The sequence below is a fragment of the Sceloporus undulatus genome, chromosome 2 (assembly GCF_019175285.1).
Source record: "Sceloporus undulatus isolate JIND9_A2432 ecotype Alabama chromosome 2, SceUnd_v1.1, whole genome shotgun sequence".
Classification (NCBI taxonomy): domain Eukaryota; kingdom Metazoa; phylum Chordata; class Lepidosauria; order Squamata; family Phrynosomatidae; genus Sceloporus; species Sceloporus undulatus.
The window spans coordinates 73,673,995-73,696,405 of NC_056523.1; the positions used below are offsets into that span (position 1 = coordinate 73,673,995).

Genomic DNA, 22,411 nt, shown 5'->3' on the forward strand with positions numbered 1-22,411 from the left:
ACTTATAGGTGAATAAGAATTTAGAGGGTGCAGAACAGACCCATTCAAGATGCTTAAAGGTCTAGAATCATAGATATAGAATCATTGAGTTGGAAGAGACCACAAGGGCCATCCAGTCCAACCCCCTGCCATGCAGGAAATCTAAGTCAAAACATCCCCGACAGATGGCCTCCAGCCTATGTTTGAAGACCTCTAAGGAAGGAGACTCCTTACACTCCGAGGGAGTCTGTTCCACTGTCAAACAGCCTTTACTGTCAGGAAGTTCCTCCTAATGTTGAGGTGGAATCTCTTTTCCTGCAGCTTGCATCAATTGTTCCGTGTTTTTAGCTCTGGAGCAGCAGAAAACAAGCTCACTCCCTCCTCAACATGACATCCTTCAAATTTTAAAACAGGGCTCTATGTCACCTCTTAACCTTCTCTTGTCCAGGCTAAACATCCACAGCTCGCTAAGTCTTTCCTCATAGGGCATGGTTTCCAGCCCTTCACCATTTTAGTCGCCCTCCTTTGGACACACTCCCGTTTATCAATGTCCTTTTTGAATTGTGGTGTCCAGAACTGGACACAGTATTCCAGGTGGGGCTGACTACAGCGAATAGAGTAGACTATTACTTCCTTGATCTAGACACTATACTTCTATTGATGCGTCTAGAATCACATTGGCCTTGCTAGCTGCCGCATCGCATGTTGACTAATGTTCAATTTGTCGTCTACTTGGACTCCTAGATCCCTTTCACACGTAGTTTCATTCAGCCAGGTGTCCCCCATCCTATATCTATGCATTTCATTTTTTGCCTAAGTGCAGTACCTTACATTTCTCCGATGTTTAATTTTTTGTTAGCTTTGGCCCAGTTTTCTAGCTCAATACCCCAGATGCTGTTCTGGGTATTAGCTACTTCTCCTATTTGTGTCATCTGCAAATTTGATAAGTATGCCCCCAATTTTGTCCTCCAAGTCATTAATAAAGATGTTGACGCACTGGGCCCAGACAGACCCTGTGGGACCCCACTGGTCACTTCTCTCCAGGAGATGAAAAGGAGCCATTGTTGAGCACTCTTTGGGTTCGGCCAGTCAACCAATTACAAATCCATGTAACAGTTATCTTGTCTAGCCACACTTCTACAAGCGTGTTTGCAAGAATGTCATGGGAACTTTGTCAAAGGCCTTACTGAAAGCAGATTACTACATCCACAGTGAATCAGACTCTTCAAAAGGGTCCTGAAACTGTGAGAGTAAATGCTACGTGGGTTGGTAGTAAATGTGACCTTCTAGATGGTGTGGATTGTAACTTTCATCATCCCTGGCCATAATAACCAATTATGTAGATGTTGGGAGTTGGTGTACAATCCATCGCCAAGGCCACAAGTTTCCCATTATTTTCCCTCTCAGAGATATAATTCTAGACACTATACTTCATTAAAAAAACAGTCTACTAACCTGGAATGTGGTCAAGCAGATTCTGTGTATTCAAACATATGGCTTTGTGGCCTACCAACAGCCTTTCAGCTCTAAAAGGTCACTTCAAAGGTGTAGAATACAGCAGTCAGGAAGGTCAAGAGTCAGGGGCTGGGATGGATGGTACTGATACTGCATTGAATCTTGGAGGATCATAGTATAACACAATACATACCTCCACATGTTTTAAATTTTTAAAATCTGATTTTTATGTGGTGGTGCATAGATCATCAGGGGTCTGAAAACAGCTTGGGGGGGACTGTATATGATCCATAGGCTGCACTTTACCCACTGCTGCAATAGATGTTATACATAAAGATACACAAGAAGAACCTTAATTTTAAACCTCACTAGAAACCATGGTAAATGTTAATATCTTAAACATTCAAAGAAGACATGTTTCTGATTAACAGGTCTGTCCTGAAAAAGCAAAAATCTGCTTTTGAGTTACCTTATCTGCTTGCCTTCTCGAACATCATAAAGAAAAAAGAATACATCTGCATCCTCTCCTATTGTATTAAGTAAAACTCTTTAGACTGAGAAAAAGTGGTGAGGTACTGGCAGTCGGCAGGCTTCTCCATGGCGTGGACGGATTGTATCTCACCTTTGGAAAAAGAAGGAGCTTTATTTGTGTACACATATTTCAGGATATGTACTCTTACATGCAGTTAACATGATGCTTTTTCTCCTCTATCAGATATAATTTATCCATGCATTAAATACAGTGCTCAGTTTATCTTCTTAAAAATGATCTTAAGTATGTATCCTTAAAACTGTTGGTAATAAAAATGGGGAATGACATCACAAAATCACCACTCTTGTCCCATATTATTTAATTCCAGATAACTATACATGATTCTGGGGAAAAGAGTATGATTTCCTTGGGCAAATCACTCTCAGCCTCAGAAAACTTTTGGATTATGATTCATGAGGAAATTTAAAAATAGGAAATTTCAATATACCTTTTGACCCAGTGATGTATCTACTTAATATAATGAAAATCAGGATGTGGAACGAGTGAATGGTAAAATATTGTTTTGATGATTACAGCAGCAGAATTGTTACACAAGATTCTGGCGAAATGAAGAAATCCCGACATTAGATGACTGGAAAATAATTATGGATATATGAGTGAGAAATTAGCGTATCTTTGGCCTGTTACAGACAGCAAAATAAAGCTGCTCGAGTCACAGTGGAGGTATGGTGTTTTAATTATGCTGCGTCCTAAGTCCGAAGCCACACCAAAGCTACGCTCCAGTCCTTAGGGTTGGGTGTGGCTTTGGTGCACTTCTGGACTCTTAGGACGCATGCATCATTGAAACCATACCTCCACTGTGACTCGAAGCAGCTTTATTTTGGCTGTTGTAACAGGCCTTGTTAAAAATGACTCACTAGATGAGTTCTACTCAATATGGAATAGTTGGATCACATATAAGCAAAAAGAAAATGAGGAAAAGATATACTGTTTTGATGGAATAGTATTTAAGATAGGAATACTTACTTGGCATATAAGTTCTATAAACTAATATTATAATTAGAGGCAGAGTATTTTGAAGCTGTAAAGCTATATTGTGTGGAAAAAATTAGGATATTTAGAGCATGGGGGTTTGGAATTTGGAGTTTTGTAGCCGGCGGGTGGAGTCGGAGAAGAGAAAGTGTATTTAATAAGACTACGTGGTTGGATAAGTTTATGTCTTTATAAGGTTATAATTTAAAACGACTAAGTGGTAATAGTATCGTATTATTGTAATTAGATCCCAAGTGGGTTAGGCAGCCCGGTTGAGCTATAGGGGAATTTAATCGTGGTTTAATAATAGATAGATACTAAGAGTTTGTAACGATAAGGACGATTAATTTGAACAAATAAATAGCTAAGGAAGTAGGAAAGATGGTTGGATTGAAATATTTTGTGTCTTATGTATTTTATATTTTTATGTTTTTTAATAAATTAATAAAAAAAAGAATAAAGGAAATTTGATACAAACTTACAAACTTAGCACAGACCATCACTGTGGGGGTGCTTGCCATACCAGGCAATGCTAAAGGGGTGGTGATACCACCGCTCCCCAAACATTTACCTTTGGTAGATACAGGCTGTGGTGTTTTCCTCAATCTCTTTAAATGCTGAGGTGATGCTCAGTGGGAGAAGAAAGGGGAGGCAACCAGGTTTTTTAAAAAATTCAAATGGTATTTTAAAAATAATTTAAAAAATTAAAAAAATATTCTTTTAAAAATTTCTTTAAAAACACCAATCTTATCAAATTTTCATTTTAAAGTTTGAACTATGTACATGGAATTATGTACATGTAAATACATTTTGGCTGTGCCTTTCATCTGCTACCCCAAGACTGTGGAATGACCTGCCAAAGATCAACGCAGAATATGCTGACAGCACTTAAAACAGTGTTGAAGACACATCTCTTCTAGCAGGCCTACTCCATCAATTTTACATCACAATTCCTTACTTCATGGTTCTCAACCTGAGGGTCACAACCCCTTTGGGCTCGAATGACCTCTTCACAGGGGTTACCTAAGACCATCAAAACATGATGGTCATAAGAACGGAGGCACTGCAATTTTATGGTTGGGGGGTCACCACAACGTGAGGAACTGTATTAAAGGGTCGCGGCATTGGCAGGTTGAAACCACTGCCTTAACTGGTATATTTTAGAATGTATTATGAGGTGTATTTAATAATATAACAATATAACAATAATAACAATAATAACAATAATAAATTATTTACTTATCCCCAATCACAAGGAATCCAGACGGTTACAACAATACATAGAAAATACAATAAAATTAAACATTAGTCCTTCCCAACCCCCCATCCCAATACTAAAATTAAAATTAAATAATCAGCATTTAAAAACAATAAAATACAATATTGTTAAAATTAAGGAAAGAATTGGTAGACAGAGTGATGTAAATCACAGTATACGGGGAGAGGAGCTAGGTTGGGAAGGCTGCTGGGAAGAGATCCGTCTTGAGAGCCTTCTTAAAGGCTGTAAGAGTAGAAATGTGGCGGATCAACTCCGGCAGGTCATTCCATAGCTTTGGAGTAGCAGCGGAAAAGGCCCTCTAGGTGACTGAAGTTAGTCTAGATCTTTTAGACTGAAGTAAGTTCTTCCCCGAGGACCTTAGAGTGCGGGACGGACTGTACAGAAGAAGGTGTTCCCTTATGAATTCTGGACCCAAGTTATGTAGGGCTTTAAAGGTAATCACCGACACCTTGTACCTTGCCCAGAAACTAATTGGCAGCCAGTGGAGGGACTTCAAGACTGATGTTATAAGATAATTACAAGAAGTAATACTGTTTGTTTGTTTGTTTATTTAAGTACCTGTAATCAGTCTGGCTGCCATGTTTTGTACCAGTTGAAGTTTGTGAACGGGTAGCACCATGTTCATTGTGTGCATTGCAAAAGTCCAATTGATAGGCTACCAGTGCATATACTATTGTTTCAAGGTCTCCCGGTTCCAGGAAGGGGCGCAGCTGGCATATCAGCCGAAGCTGGTAACAGATGCTCCTGACTGTTGCATCCACCTGAGCTGTCAGGTGATTTTACAGTATTTTAATTTAACTGTTGGTTTTATGTGTTTTCTTTTTAATTGTATTTTAACATGTTGCACCCTGCCTTGAGCCTCCTCGAGGAGAGGTGGAAAACAAATTATTATTATTATTATTATTATTATTATTATTATTATTATTATTGTTATATTACTGAAACTTGGCAACCTTTTATAGAATATGTTAAAAAAAGGGAGGGAAACAGCAGACATTACAATTACAGTATAGGATTTGATATTTAAGATGGAATTATTTTCTATATAATAGAAAAGATTGTTTATACAAATGGATGTAGTTTAGAAATGAGAATTTATGTGCAGAACTGAATAACAGTAGCAGGAAAGTTGCAGGAAGTCAATTGGGGAAGTTGAGGCTGCTATTCATCACGTTTGTTGTCTTCTAGGAAGAGATGGAGGTTCTAGCAAGTGGACAGATCGCTCTATGGGAAAAGGACTGATACACTTGGAATGTAGGAAGCATGGAACAGGGAGTCTTTAAAAAGCAACACACTTTCTCTCAGATATGATAGAATGCTTTGTTGTTTTTCCAGCAACAGACTAACACTGCTCTCCTCTGGAACATTTTACACATTCTAAAACTTGACAGCAAGAGGAACTCCTAACTCCTAACCATTTCATCTGCACTGACCCATATGCAGTATCAAAGGGATTTCAGTTGCTTCATTATCCAGTTTCTTCATTGATTGTTAAGGTAATTAAGATTACTTGCAAAAGATGGTAAAACAAAATCTGTATACTGGGATGCTGAACAAAAAAGCCTAGGTATTCAGTATATTTTGAGTTACTTCTTAAGAAGAAAAGAGACAAGGCTTCTGTTGCTAATCTTACCTGTGATGTGCTCTGCTGTACACTATGCCTACTAGATAAATGCTGTGAAGATAAAAAATAATAAAAGTTCACTATTTTAAAATCTATAATTATTTTAATTTAAACAAATTTAGCAGTGTATTTTTCCAAGAAAATATCTTTTTCTCTTAGATGGATGAAATCAGAACATTGGTATTTACTGTGACAGTTCCTTTTCTGCATCAGTGGGGAGGGAATCCTTGCAATGGGTCTTACTTCTCCCACATCCTTCAGAGGCAGGCCTTTCCATTAATCAATCACTTCCTTCACCTTGAGAGAGTTAGCCCCATCCCTCAGTGAAGGAATACCAAGCTCCAAACAAGCTCCATACTGAAGTCCTGTGATATATACAGTGCGCCCGCGTCATACGCAGGTGCATTATATACTGCTTCTTCCGGTGTTATGTGCTAGAAGCAACAATGGCGTGCATGCTGCCACCACCCTACACTGCCGTGAGCATACACGCTTTTTGTTTTACGTGGGGGGTCCGGAATGGATCCCCCATGTAAAACAAGGGTGCACTGTACATAAACCAAATAAGATAGCAGGCCAGCACCAGACAAACCATATAAACCTAAAGAGAAATTACCCCTCCTCCCCCCCCCAAAAAAAAAAAAAAAACCCTAGGTGGGAAAGATTCCTTTCCTACAATTGCAGGAAAAAAAGTCTTCACAGTAAGTACCAATTTTTCATTTTCCTGCAGTGTGGGATGGGCATCCTTGCAACAAGGTTTAACCAAGGGATTCCCTCATCTCCAGGTAAATTGCAAACAACAACCCTACTGAGATATCAGCTTCTGTAAAACTTATCAAAGATCACATCCACAAAAGTGTATATAATGTTGCACAAGAGATGATAAAGATTCTCAAGGAGCAAATGTCTATGTAGTGAGTTGCCATGCACAGGAACCTGAACTGTGGGAAGAATTCACTTTTCTCCTACAAGGGACAGCACTGAACTATGAGAATACACCAATCAAATACAGAGTTTCAACCACCTTGACAACACTGATGTAGACACCTGCTTCCCCTCATAGCCTCTTGAAAAGAAATCAAACATGAAATCAGACTTCCAAAAGACAGCAGTCCTACTCAAATAAAAATTTCAACTGCAAACATTCAATAGTGATCTATAAATCCTCCCTGCCCTTCTGCAGAGAAAGTGAATGGGCCAACCAACGGACTGGCCAAGTACACAGAGGCCTCTCAATCTCAGATGAGCTAACAACACCACAAGCATTTTCATGAACGCTCATGGATAGGCCAACAGGCTGAAAAGTAAGGTCCTGTACTGATAGTGATCCTCTTAATAGGCAAACCCGAGAAACTTTCTGAGTGCTAGATGTACCAGAATGTGCAAGCATACCTCCAGGAGGTTAAGCATGGCCAGTAAATCTCCCTCCTGCATCCCTTCCAGAACTGATCATAAAATTTCTATGCAAAATTTCCACTTTTGTAAACATTCAGGGAGCTGGGCTGAGGCCCAACGGTAGGATTCAAAACCTGTATGCCTCCTGTCCTACAGCAAAACAGAGGAAATGCCTGTGACAAGGCCGAATTGAAATATGGAATTAGGCATCTTTTAGGTCCAAAGTGATGAACCAATCACCCTCTTGTATCCATGGAAGGATGGGGGATAGCATCACTATCCTGAAGCATCATGGGCAAATGTATGAATTCAGTCCTCTCAGGTCCAGAATCGGCTTCAGGCCATCTTTCTTGGAGGCAATGAAATATTGGAAGAAATCCCTGAATGCACTTCTGAGTGAGGGACAGACTTGATTGATCCCTTTTGCCAGAGGGTGTCTAGTTCTTGAAACAGCAGTGGAAGGAATAATAGACTAGAAGAATCCCATCAGAGGATATGATTCAAATTTGATGGCGTAGCCTCTCCTTACGATGTCAAGCACCTATGAATCCATGGTGATGGAATATCATGCATGATGGAAGTGTTGGAGCCGATCATAGAACACAGGATAGGGCATTGGTGGAGTAGTGGATAATGAATCCAAGACCCTCAGGAAGGGGAGGGGTCTGAGAGATGGAGGTACAGTCAGCTCTCAGTTTCCGTGGACCTGCCATCTGCAGATTCAAGCATCTGTGGACAGCACGTCTGTGTTGTCTCCAATGGCAGCATGTGCATGCAGTCGCACAATTAGGCACAGTCCCTGTTGTCCTGTGGTAGTGCGTGCATGTGGCCATGCCGCCATTAAATTCTGTTGTCCCCAATAGAGGTGCAGCCACATGCATGTGCTGCCATCGGACAACAGGGTCTATTCCTAATGACCGCACGGCTGTGTGCACACACCATCATTGGGGACAATGTGGACTTGAGCATCTGTAGATTTTGGTATCGGGGGGGAGAGAATGGAACCCCCCACAGATATCGAGGATCAACTGTATTGGTGGTCCAGTGGGTAAAGGCTCCATGTTTGGAGACACAGCTACGAAAGCATCATTTGACAGAAAGTAAAAGTCGTCACTTGGAGGCCTCATTGCTCTTTTTCTTCATCTGGCTGGACTTAATTGTCTGGCCTGAATAGAGAACTCCTAGGTATTGACTCAGATAGCTGGTACAGTTAAGATATTGCACATAATTGTGGGCCCTGTACCCAAAACCTTAAAGAAAACTGAACTTTATCAAAGCAGATCATATGTTCTGGGTGTGCTCCAGTCAAGAGTCAGTCTCTGAATTAAGCAGTCCTGCATCTCAGATGGAAGGTCCTCTACAACAGACCTAACTTGGTCAGAAAAGCCTGATGATCAAAGCCAAGCATGGAAATGGAGAGCTACTGCATTGGCCATAGCCCTTCCACAGCAGTCAGCATGTTCCGAACAGTCATGATCAGATGATCAGTCTGTGTGCCTCTGACTGCAAGAGAAGCCACTCTATGGTCTTCATCTCTGAGTTTATTAAGGAACGGACTAATTTTCTCCCAAAGGAGTTTATTGTATTTCCCCATGCAAGTCAAGAAGTTGACTTTGGAGGCTAGGGCAGCCGAAAAGTAAAAATTTCTCCCCATAGCACTGAGCTTCTTGCTCTTTTTATCTACTGGAGTAGAATGCAAGCATGACACTCTGAGTTGGGCTGCTTCGACAATTATGGGATTAGGCTTCGGATGCTATCCCAGAGGAATCATCTGCTTTGTAGAGTCTCCAATTTGATGGAAGTGAATGGAATGGACAAAAGTGGTGACCAAGACATCCTGACGACTTGCATGAGGTACTGAAGCATCTGTAAGGCTGAGGGAGTAATTGGTTAAGATTGGATCCATTGGAAAACTGGATTTTTGATAGGAGTGAGCTGTTGCTAGACCTTGATGTCTAGAGACTTGGCCATGCAGAGCATCTGATCCATGAATGCCTTGATATTGTCAGTTGGGGGGGGTGGAGAGGAAGGCCCATAGCACCCAGCTCCATTGGAGGTGACTTCCTGGTGGGGATGACCACTGAATGTAAGTCGGATCTAGTCCCCAAAGTCCCAGACATTGTGAAGAGATGAATGGTCTAGCTAGCAACGACAACTGTGGCATAAAGGAAGGACTTCCCCTCTGTATCAGAGGAGGCATCCTAAGCTTGAGCAAAACGATACACCCAGGTTCTGAGATGTATTTTGTCTAGGATAGAGTCAGTCAGCTGATGCCAAAACTTATTGAGGACAGCATAAAAAGGCCTCTATTTTTTTATTCTCATCATTTTAAGGGGGTGTCTTCCCCATCCCTGGGGAAAAGAATCCCCCAAACCAACCCAGCCACAGGAATATCAGTAAGATACACCTTTAACTTCTCCATAACCTCTGCTGGCAAGGAATAAAAGCATTTCACATGGATTACAGCAGATCTGGCAAAGCCTGGATGAGTCCAACCCTCCTCTATTGCCTCTGCAATCATTTCAGGGAAGGGGAGAACAGGAAAATTCTGCTTAATTTTAGAGTTTAGACTTTTAGACTTGATTTCCTCTACTCTCTCTGGGAGTTTGGTCCATAGAGGTACAGTTCATTATTTTCTCTTTTTCAAGAGAATTCTTTGGAATAAATAATAAAACTTTTATTTATATCCCGCATCTATGTCGAGGGGCAATTGAGGCCGCTTACAAATTAAAATTTACATACAAACCCATATCCCCAATCCCACCCCTTAAAACATCAATTACATTTCAACAATTTAAAATCATACATTAAAAACAACATCAAAACAAACATCAATTTCAACAAACATCTACTCTGCTCACTAACTTTCCTGCTACGCTGCAGAGACACAGACACCATACTACAATTTCTCACAGAAAAAAGGACCTTCAAATGCATTAGCCTCCCAGCCTGAGGCTTGTCATCAGCACAGAACAATACACATGCAAATCACTCCTGCCTTCCCAGGTTCACACAGTATATATATACCCAACTCCTTTCCATGCAAGTCTTCTCTGAAGATGCCAGCCACAGATGCTGGCAAAACGTCAGGAAGAAACTCTTCTAGAACATGGCCACATAGCCCGAAAAGCGCACAAAAAACTATTTCATAACACCTATTTCATAACAGACCAAGCACATAGACTGTAGCGAATTCAGAGGGGTAGAGGTGGAGTGTTCAATTTGGTGGCTGGGTTTTCTACTCGGGAAAGGCCTGCCAAAAGAGGGTGGATTGTACAGAAGGAGGCAGTCCCAGATATAGGTTGGACCCAAGCCATTAAGGGCTTTAAAGGTAATGATCAACATCTTATACTGTGCCCAGAAACTAACAGGCAGCCAGTGGAGCAATTTTAAAATAGGTGTTATCTGACTGCTTTGGATAACCAGCAATAGTCCATTCTGGGGAGACTTCCACTGCACTTGAGAGATACAAAATCAAACCTAATGGCATCTAGGGCACCTCTGTAAACTGGATTCCTCTGCACAGGGCATGTGGTGGCTTTTTTGTGCCCTAAACATTTTTTGTGTTTAACAAGTCTTTGTGGAAATAATTAATAACCGTGCCTCAGAAGTGCAGGGGAGGACCAAGACCTGTTGCAAGAATGGCTTCCCCACACTGCAGGAAAATGATCATGATCTCATACCTGAGGTACTTTATTAAAGCCTAACACTGTGCAGGTGTGTTAGATCAACTAAGCATTGATCCATTGGTGCAACACGCTGTGGAAATTGCGAGTACTGTTACATCAGTCACAGCTACTTTTTAATGGAAACAATATAGTACACATAAGGTTGCCATAATTCACTACTAAAAACTAGGAGAAAATGTAGGACAAAATTTAGACCAAAATATAGGACAACTGTAGGATAAAATTTAGCCCAAACTGTAGGACTTTTAAGAAAAATTGAGGACCTTAAATGTCCTACATTTTGGGCTAAATTTTATCCTACAATTTTCCTATATTTTGGTCTAAATTTTGTCCTACATTTTGTCCCAGTTTTTAGTAGAGAATTATGGCAACCCTATTACATTACTTGTATATAGCATTATACAAAACTTTGTTACACAGCAGAGAACTACCTAGAAAAGAAGCATCACAACTAAATATTCATATAAACAAAACACTGTGAAAACATTTTAGTCACCACAGCTAGCAAAAAACTGAAGTATGGGTGAAATCCCACATCACACTGGTGCATCATAAAGTTCCATCAGACATAGTTACATCTCATCCCCTCTTCCCACATGCTTTTGACTTGCCTATTTTCTAACTAAGTGCCTTCCATGACCATTTAGTGGTCAGGGATGATGGCGGGGGGGACAAGGGGTAGCTAGGCAACCAACTGGCTTTGTACCTGCAGTCGGCTGGAGAGGTGATATCATTTCCCTGGATCTCCAGAGGGTACATGGGAGGTCCAGGAGGACGCCTTTTGCTTCCTGTGGGCAACTGCAGAAACTGAGCCAGATGGCTATATGGCTGCTCTCATCTTCACCCAGCCACTGAATGTCTGTGTGAGGGAGAAGGTTGTCCAACCAGAAAAAGTGTGTAGCTGGGGATGGAGTAATTGCAGATGGACTTTCTGAATCCTCCACCTAGCACCACCAAAAAGTTTCATACAGAGGAGTGAACTTTCAACTAGAACTGCATATTCATTATTAGGATGCCAGCCAATGCTTGTACTCAGGACGTAGCCAGGATTTTAGGATGGGGGGGGGCCAGACTAAGTGCTACCATTATATTGGGGCTTGGGTGCGGCGGCGCAGCAGCACACACCATTCATTTTCTAAACGGAAGGGAGGGTCCGGACCCCCAGACCCCCCCCCCCCCCGGCTACGTCCCTATTGTACTGCATTTAATTTTACATAGGTGATACTGTTTTATTTTTACTGGTCTGTGGTGTTCTTTTTGTATTGATTTTTGTTGTTACTTAGATGCAGATGAGCTTTGGCTTATTCAATACAAGGGTTATGTGAAAGGCACAACGTGTGGTTTGGTTGCACTAAATAATGGAATTTAAAAAATAGTAGCACAGAATTTATAAAGCAATCAAGTGCTTTTTAGAAAGCATATGTATATTAAAAATGTTTCTTTCCCAAATACCCTTTCTTCCACTCTGGATATTTTTTCCTAACATTTTTTCTGCACACTCCTGAAGAAGCGTGCTTATTTTGTTTTCTTTTAAAAGGACAAAACTTAGGGGGCATATATAATCACACTTAATTTACAACATTGGTAAGCCTGATCAGAAATAATAGCAAGAAAAGCTATTCAGTAATCTCAAAAGGAAACTGGACATTTCAAATCAGAAAAATGACAACAACAACCCTGGCTATCTTGACTTTTTAAAATAACTGTATTGATACACATTAAAAAAACCACTGAATTCTAGCAAGTCACATGGTCTCAGCCTCAGGGGAAGGCAATGACAAACGTCCTCTGAACAAATCTTGCCAAGAAAACCCTGTGATTGGTTTGCCTTAGGGTCATCATAAGTCAGAAACAACTTGAAGGCACACAAAAACATAACCACAACACTTTTATTATTTAAATGTATTCTTCAATTATTATAAACTGCTCTCAATTTCTAGAAACAAGATGTTTATCCAAATAAATCTTGATGACATTTTTTTAAAAAACCCTCTTCACACTGAAATAATCTTTCATCCACTGTAAGAGAACTTACCATTTTGTATAGATCAGAAACACTGATCTGATCTGAATCAACTACCTCAAAGTCCTTCCGTGGAACAAGATCCAAACCTAAATGCCTATGAAGAAAAAAAGTGATTATCATCAATACAATATATTTTATTTTGTCCAAAATATCATCTGCATAACAACTTTGCTGTTTACATGCTAAATTTACATGCTAAAAAGTGTGTGAAACCTATTTAAGGTCCCAGAGCCATTTTCAGAAAATACAAGTGCTGTACTGTATTATAAATATATGAATCATAATATAGTATGTGACAGAGCTTGCTGCAACTAGACAAAGTATTAAATAGCACAGATATGCTGAAGTACCCAAATGACCTTTTTGCAAAAGGTTATCTGAATGGAGTTAGGTTCACATGTAAGACCTAACAGATAACTACATTCAGACTCGAGAAGATCAGATTGGGTGGCAAAGTAATCCCACAGAGCATGTCTGCCACAGCATATGTATCAGCTGCTTGGCCTATTTGAAACAAACAAGTCTATAGCAGAGATGTGTTCCTTGTTTCTGCTCTTGTTCCTGTTAATACAGTATAAATGATGAATCAATGTGGTACTGAGAGTATAATCAGTAAGTATGTACTGAGACCTCAGAAAACAGCATTTCCAAATAGAAAAATCACAGCAGAATTAAGAAAGAGGAAAGAACAATGAAGAGAGTGAACTGGGGATGTTACAAGGCACCAATAACACCAAAGCATATAGCTGCAGTAGAGACTATTGGATACACCAATCCTTATTGACATAATAGTGGCTTTTGGATCTGACAGGAAAATGTTGCAAAGAGTTTGTTGGCAGTGAGACCAAGAGAGGCAGAGGCAAGAACGTTCAAGTTCAAGACAGATGTTACTGGACTGTTACCCTCATAGCTCACAGAGCGGAAAGGACAGGTCAATATCACAAGGGTTATCCATCTTTGCTTTATAACAGGGATGGCTGAGCTGCAAATACATTTTCAGTTTTCAAACCCCATAATCCACTGTGTTTTACACCAAGCTCCAGATCCTCCCTACTATAAAAATCAAACTGGAGGTGGTTGAAAACCACAACCTTTGGTTTTATAAACACCTTCAGGACTTTCTGTCAAGCAAAAGAAGGTAAAGAGTACTGTGATCTGCTATAAGGCAAAACTGCAGTGCCTTGAGGTCTTGGTGAACAGAAGTATTTTTCTTTTTTTGCCAGTTTTTGGAGGCATTTGCCCAAAAAATGTTTTAGTGCTTTGGGAGGGCCCTGGAGATGGAAGACGATTCTGGTGCATGTATGCAGCCTACAAACCTCAGGATTCCTGCCTTTGTTCAATAAGTTTTCAAATGTTATTCTACACTGGTACTACAATCCACATGTATATCTGTGCAGAAAGGACAAAGAAAATGCAAGGTTGTTTTAGCAAAGGTGGGAATGCCCTTCCCCAGGATGTAGCTTTTTGTCTTTCTTTTTATCACTGGATATTTATGAGAATGTGATGGATTGCTTTTCCCCAAACAACATGTGATCTATTTCTAAAAATTAAGTGTACCATGTTTACAAGTGTAATGACTATAACATCATTATAAAAATAATCTTGATTTTACATAAGTATTTAAGCAAGGTTTGGATAACAATATTAAATAAACATTTGGTAGCATTCATCACAATCACCATAAATGCATTCTGTCAGTTACCTTTGAACCTTATCTGATATGCTAAATTTAGTTAAAATCTCCTAACACCATGGCTTTTCAGCTCAAAGGATTCTCATTCACTAATGCTATGTTAATCCTTCATAGTACCGTAACTGTTCATACAGCTACCTGTTTTCATGGTGGCCTAAAATCAGACTCCCAGTAAGTCTACACAACCTCCTTTTTTCTTTGAGATTTTCAAAGGATCAGAGTCACATCTAGAGGAGATGGTTTAGGGATTGAATTAGGGTGGAATATGAGAAATTAGTTGAAGTTCTGGTACCCCATTCCTACACTAGAACATACAAAGTTGTTATACAAGACCAAATTTGCATGTTTCCATTAAAAATTGATCAATATAATTTTATTTACTCTAGTATTAGACTACAAGATGCCTAGTCATAGTATCATTTGTACAGACTCTTTCAGAAACCCGTGAGGGTTGTCTATACTGACACACAGGTGGAAAGGAGTCAAGAGAGAATTATTGATAGTGAATGTGAGGGCCTTTTTGGTTTTCATAACTACTAACCAGTAGTAAATGAATGGAAAGATGAGGGGTTTCTGCTGCAATGAGTCTACAGAGGAAGCTATCTCAACGTTGTAGCAGTTGAAGATGTGGAGACACATCTAGTGCGGTCATATCCATTTTCCACAGCAATTATAACTGAACTGGTCTCATATGCTGTTGTGCAAAAGGAACCATAGCTGTGATTGATATCATGTATACTAAAAGCTTTATGAGGAACTGATGAGACACCTGAGGTTGCCACAGTGAGTCCCAATTAAAACAATGAAGCAGCATGTCTTGCCGGGGGGTATTCCTGTGCACCTGGAGAGACCAATGATGGTGGTTCAATGAAGAGGATGTCTTGCATTCCTCTTAAGTGGTACTTTTCAAGGTTGATACATAGATTGAAAGGAGTCATAGAAGTGACCATAGTTACTGAGGAGGCTAGTACAGGTGGGACAGAGATCATGGAAGTGACCTAGGGTGGATGCTCACATGAGCATACAGAGGGGTCCTCCAAGATAATCCAAGATGTCTAGACATGTAAGAGCAGAAAAAAATGGTGAAGGTGAACGCTGTCTGGACCAACAGACTCTTTGAGACATGCTTCTTTATCAGTCATATCTACTCTAGATGAAAAGGAGGTTTATCTGAAGCAATACCAATGACAGTGGTGTCTATCATAGCAGGACAGGGAATGGGAGTTTGTGGAGCAAGATCTGTAGTCAGTGTACTAACGCCATCTGTAATATGAGCAGTCTGCAATGTTATGGGCCTTTGGAGAGAAAATGTTGTTGAATTTATTAGACAAATTTAAGGTAATATGGTTGTGTAGGCAAGGTATAGTACAGGTAAATGTAAGGCTGTGTTGGGAGGGAATGAGAGAATGGGATGTAGGGAGAGTTGGGTCTGTCAAGGTTAGGATTAGGATTCTGTCCGAATTGGAGAAGTTTGAGATGGGAGAAGAGAGTTAGTTACAGTCAGAGAAAGGGGAAGATGGGCCTGAAGCAGACGGGTCAAAAGTGCTGGCTTCCAGCTGCACTGGGGGGGTGGCATTTAGGCAACCACACCCCAAATGCCACTGGAAGCCACACTGAGCCTGTCCCAACCCAGAAGAACTGGCACAAAAAAGAATAGCGAAAAGCTTCACCTTGTTGGCAACTGGGCTGAGAACCATGGTGGCTGCCCAGATCATATGCCGCATGCAGTTGCTGCGGTCCAGGTAAGATTGACACCGGCATGGCTGTGCACCGCTCTTTCATGACTGCATGAGTCCTTAGTCAGCATTATCATTAGGGCATTAGGGAGTGGCAGATGTAATTAAAATGTATTAAGTAACCTTTGATGCTATGTTCAGTTTCTGTTTATAAATCATTATTTTTATTATACACTTGACCCTCTGAGAATACTAGATATAAGCTTGAGTAAAAATATGATATCTTTGATGGCAGCAATTAATAGAAGGTCATGTGTCCAGTGGCGATATAAGATGAATGAAATCACACACAGGAACCATGAGTGCATCTATGAGTTGTCCAAAGTTAATGACCATACAGGAGGAGGTTCTCACATTGGTGGCAGACATGGGATTAGTGGAAAACTTCACATAGGGCCTATACAGGCTGGCACTTTGTGCCAGCCTGTGGGTGGAGCCAGGTGCAGTGTCCGCAAGCAGGGCACCATTTTGGTGTGTGCCAGTATACACGGCACAAGCCATCATAGTGCAACTCCAGAGCTGCATCTACATGATGCAGTGCTGAAGGGGCATCATAAAGCTGTGCCGCCGCAGCTATGGCACCCCTTGGAGAGCGCAGAAAGGAGCTGCTTTTTGCGACTCCTTTTTGCACTCTCCGGGGGCTGGATTGGGGCCATGGCATGCAGTTACCGTGGCCCCAATCTGGCCAGTAAAGGAGCAGCTGCATACTGCCCATCTATACAGCCCTACAGTCTTCTTCTGGTGATTTAGAGTATTACTGGACTTGAGGCACTTCGTGGGACTGGCACTCAGGGCTGGTATCATTCTTCTTCCTGAAAGTGAGGCTGATGTTGTGGTCTCTATTCATAGTTCCTGAAGGGAACAGAGTGACAGGAAAATGATGTTGTGCTCTTTTGAGTAGTAGTAACATTATGACTTCCAGCTTGTAGCGCTCTCTGTCTGGGGGTGTAGAGGAAGTCTACAAAATCAAAGATAGCATCCATTTCAAAGCCAAAGATGAGGTAAAGAGACCTGCAGAAGATGCTGGAGCCCAGTTATTTAAAAATAGTTTATCCAGTTCCTTTAATAAGGAAGGAGTCTTACATGCTCTCACTGGCTGCATCTGTACTGCAGAAATAATACAGTTTGACACCTCTTTAACTGCCATGGCTCAATGCTATGGAATCTTGGGATTTGCAGTTTCTTGTGGCATCAGAGCTCTCTGACAGAGAAGGCTCCATATCTCACAAAACTACAAATCCCAGAAGTCCATAGCATGGATCCATGACAGTTAAAGTGGCATTTACAGTGCATATGCAGCTACTGTTAAGAAGTTCCTTTTAATGTTCAATCTAAATCTACTGTCTTGTAACTATAAACCATTAGACCTTGGCCTAATCTCCAGGGAAGGAAACAACAGGCATGCCCTTCCTCTCTGTGACAGTCCTTCAGGTATTTAAATAGTGAAGTCATTTTATCCCTCAGTCTTCTCTTCATCAAGCTGAACATGTCCAGCTCCTTCAACCTCTGCTCATACATTTTGTTCTCTATACCTCTTATCATACTTATGGCCCTTCTCTGAACTCATTTCAACTTCTTTATATCCTTCTTAAAATGAGGTGTCAAGAATTGAACAAAGTACTTCAAAGAAAGCCTAATCTGCACAGGCTATAGTGGGACCATTACTTTCCTTGACTTTGAAACCATGCTTCTATTAATGTAGGCTAATGTAGGCTAAAATAACATTCACCATTTTTGATGCAGCATCAAACTGCTGGGTCATGTTCAACTTTTGATCAACAATGGTCCCAGTCCTTTGTTATGCATAATACTGCTCAGCCATGTATACCTCGTCCTGTACTTGTGTATTTGGTTTTTGTGGCCTACATGCAGAATTTTGCATTTGTCTCTATTAAATTTCATTGTATTTATTTCTGCCCAATTTTCTAGTTTATCTAGGTCCTTTTCAATTCTGTTCCTATCTTTAAATGTGTTAGCCATCCTTTGCAGTCTTGTGTCATCTGCAAACTTGGTAAGGATTCCCTCCACCCCATCATTTAAGTCACTGATAGAAATGTTGAAGAGCAATGTCCCTAGGATAGAACTCTGACGCATTTCACTCAAGACCTCTTTTCAAGTATGAATCCCACCTATTGATGACAACTCTTTGACCATGGTTTTCCAACCAGTTATGGATCTGTCTGATGGTGTTCCCATCCATTCCACATCAGTTTGCTAATCAAGACATTATAGGGGAACTTATCAAATGCTTTGCTGAAATCCAGATAAATGACATCCACAGCATTCCCACCATCTACTAAACTAGTGACTGATTTAAAAAAAAGATATGAAATTACTTTGGCAGGGTTTGTTCTTGGCAAACCCATGTTGGCTCCTATTGATCTCTTCATTGTCATCAAGATACTGGCAAAGAGGCTCCTGTATAATCTGTTCTCTTTTTCCCCTGGTAATGAGGTCAAGTCCTTCATAATTACTAATATTTGCATCTTTGAGATTTCTAAGATTTGTTTCTGAAAAGTATCATCCACCACCTCTTCTTGGTTTCTTGGTCTTTATTAAATTCCTACTACAATGCTGCATTTATTTATTTCAGATGCTTTGATTTAGATTTCCTGCATGGCAGGGCATTGGACTGGATGGCCCTTGTGGTCTCTTCCAGCTCTATGATTCTATGATTCTACTATTTATTTTTATGTGACTGGTCCACTCTGATTGCTCTCTGGATTTCTGTACAACTGAATTTGTCATTAACATACAACGCTACTCCTCCTCCTTTTCTGCCACATCTATTCTTTTCGAATACGTTACACCCTTCAATTGTAATATTCCAATCATTGGCAATCATGCCACCAGGTCTCCACTGTGCCTATAAAGTCATATTTAACCTCTAGTACTAGGACTTCAAGCTCATCTTGTTTGTTTCCCAAACTCTATGCACTGATGTACAGATGTGAAGCTTTCTTTTTTTAAAATTAATTGACTACTGATTGACTATTAATTTTTCTGTGGATCCCATTCTCTACCATCTTCTTCTCTAGAATTCATATCCATGTGTTTAGAGCTTGCCTTTGGACTGATGTTTGAGCTATCATCTCCAAACCCCCCCACCCCCCATGACAATTCAGTTTAAAGCACCCTTGATTAGACTTTCCATGCTACTACCAAAGACTTTGTTCCCAGCATGCAACCCATCTGTAGTCAGTAGTCCTCTATCTAAGAAGTGAAGATTGTGATCCCAGAAACTACAGCTCTCCAATCTAAACTATCTACACAGCCAGTCATTCACTTTTAATATCTTCTTGTTCCTGTCTCCATGCTTCACTGACAGAACTGACGAGAATATAATCTATGCTTCAAACCCCTTCAGCTCCCTGCCCAATGTTTCATAGTCAGAAGTGATCCGCTCCAAGGAATTCTTGGCTATGTCATTGGTATCCACATAAATAAGGAGAAAGAAGTAGTCATCTGTGTTTTTGATAAGTCTTGGCAAGTTGTCAGTGACATCCTGGATGCATATACAGGGAAGACAGCACACTTTGTGATTCATCTTGTCAGCCTGGTACACAGGTTCCTCTATACTCTTGAGCAACAAGTTCCAACAAACATCTTTCTTTTCTTCTTATTGTGGTTGATGGCTACTTTGACTCTGTCCCTGGCATGCGGTATTCCTTGTTGCTGGTTAAGTATCTTAATTGCTACTATCTGCCTTAAGATGTGGGAAGTGATTTCATAGTTGAAGAAGTTCTGAATCCCTTTTGTACAGTGCGCTCCTGACACTAACTTTCCTTTGGGATGTTTTCTCATTGTTACAGTCCTCTTCATTTTTCCTGTCAGTTTCTTCCTATTGCTTTTGTATGATTAGTTCTTCCTGTATTCTTTCCAGGCAGTCCTTCTGTTTTGTAATGCACTGAAGAGACACAGCACATAGCTGTAGTGCACTGATCTCCTCTTTCAAGACAGCTACCAATTTCCTTTTTGCTGCAGGTGTAGTTGGTGATGTTTTCTGACAAGAGAACAAACACTATACATATACTGCAGCATACAATTAGAAATCCTTCTGCAATTACATCTATCTACTTGCTCCCTTTTCTACATAGTTGGATTGTTTCTTGGTTTTTCCCATATTCTTGTAACTTTTTTCTGAAGCAGTACTGCCATTTTTGTGAGGTTTAGCAGCACCAGATCAAAGGCTCCAATGCTGCTCCTGCATTGCTTCCAGGCAAGGTAGGGACCTGGGCTCTTCAATAGTCTCCACTGCCATGCTGGTGGCTCGGGTTGTACTGTTGGAAATCACTGTGACAGCAAGGCCAGGCCCAAGATTGTTTTTGCCTCTGCCTGTGCCTCCTTGTCCTCTGCCACTGTCACCTCTTCTGCCACTGCTGCTGGGCCACCACTGCTGATGCCTACTAGCCACTGCTACCACCACTGTGCTTCCATTTGACATTCACCACAGCCACACAGGTCCAGCTCCATAGTTATTTCCCTCCCCTTCCTGCTTTCTCTACAGAGTTGTTTCTAGAATATTCCCTTACTGCTTAAAACTTTCTTCCATTGCAGTATTGTCATTCCTGTGAAGTTTAGCAGGACCTAGGCAGGGACCTCTGCTCCCAGAGGGTCACTTCTGCAGTATGGTACTTGCACTGGCCTTATTAAATCTGGAGGGGGGGGTAAAGGGAGTTGGGGTATGGGTCAAGGGGAAAAAGTAGATGAAAAGCTGTTACCCCTACTTTTTATTCTACAAATTAGTTGCCAACCTCCTTCCCCCACTGTGCTTTACCAGCCCTGAATTCTCTCTGACCCATTTCTTCCACACTTCTTATCACCTCACAACCACCATGAGAATATCTTTTTCCCCCATTGCAAACTCATGCTTCAACTGAAGGCTGAGTAGCTCTCAGAAAGGCTGAAAAGCTGATTAATGTTGTAGATAGCTCTCCAAAGATCTTTAGACTTGTCTTTCCAAATCCTCTCAGTTTTGGTTACAGCCCAACAGTCTTAGAGGTATGCATCATTCCTTGTATATTATTTATTTGGTTTTGCATTAACACAGTGATATCACTCACTGTATGCTTAGAATTCCTGTTGTAACTCTTGTTTAAACAGAGAAAGCTGACCAGAAGACCTTGAAAGGTACTGCATGTGAGTCAATGCAGACAGAGAGATGACTCTGTTGGAATGCTACCTGCCACATCTGCATGTGAGGTATCCAGTTCTAAAGAAGCAAATTTTTCTACTTTAACCCATCATTCAACTATAATGAATCAAAGAACCAGTCAGACTCAGCCATGGCACGTTAATGAGAGGAATTAAGCAAAACCGTATGCACAGCAGTCTCCATGGTACTGGGAAATAAAAGCTGTGCATATTTTGTTTTCAACAGACTATATCATCTTTCACAACCAAACCATGTGAAACAGGATTTACTTAGTCCTTGACTGACCCACTTTTCCTCAAATAACACACATGGAACTGGATTATATGCATATGTCAATGCAATTTACACAGCCATGGGTGTTATGAGATGCACAAGATTCCATTCAACATACATATTTATTTATTTTTACATTTATAAACTACCTTTCATCCACAAGAAATTCCATGATAATGTACAAAACACTGTTTAAAAATCAAAATACAAAAAGAACAACAGTATAACGAAATAAGATGCATAGAAAGTATTCAGTCAGCAAACAATGATATCAATCTATTTTTAAAAATGAAAATAAAATGCCAGGGCAAAAAGGAATGTCCTTATCCAGTTCCCTGCGTAGGTCATCCATAAAAGCAACCAAAGCTGCCTCTGTCCCATGGCCAGGCCTGAAACAAGATTGAAATGGATGTAGACAACCTATTTCATCCAGAAATGCCTGGAGTTGGGAGGACACTATAAGCTCCAGTTCCTTGCACCAAAATGGTAGGTTGACACTGGCCAACAATTTATCCATTATAGAGGGATTCAGGGATGGCTTTTTCAATGAAGTCCTCACAACTTCTTCCTTTAGGCAAGTTG

At 40.6% G+C, this 22,411-nt stretch overlaps 1 protein-coding gene across 1 annotated transcript in view; it reads right to left on the reverse strand.

Moving 5' to 3' along the window:
- Positions 1 to 22,411, reverse strand: part of DOCK3 (dedicator of cytokinesis 3) — a 294,107-nt gene that overhangs the window by 173,354 nt on the left and 98,342 nt on the right. The window contains 3 exon segments of the mRNA XM_042447484.1: positions 1,904 to 2,053; positions 5,870 to 5,913; positions 12,982 to 13,066. Of these exon segments, the coding sequence (XP_042303418.1) occupies positions 1,904 to 2,053; positions 5,870 to 5,913; positions 12,982 to 13,066 (279 nt within the window).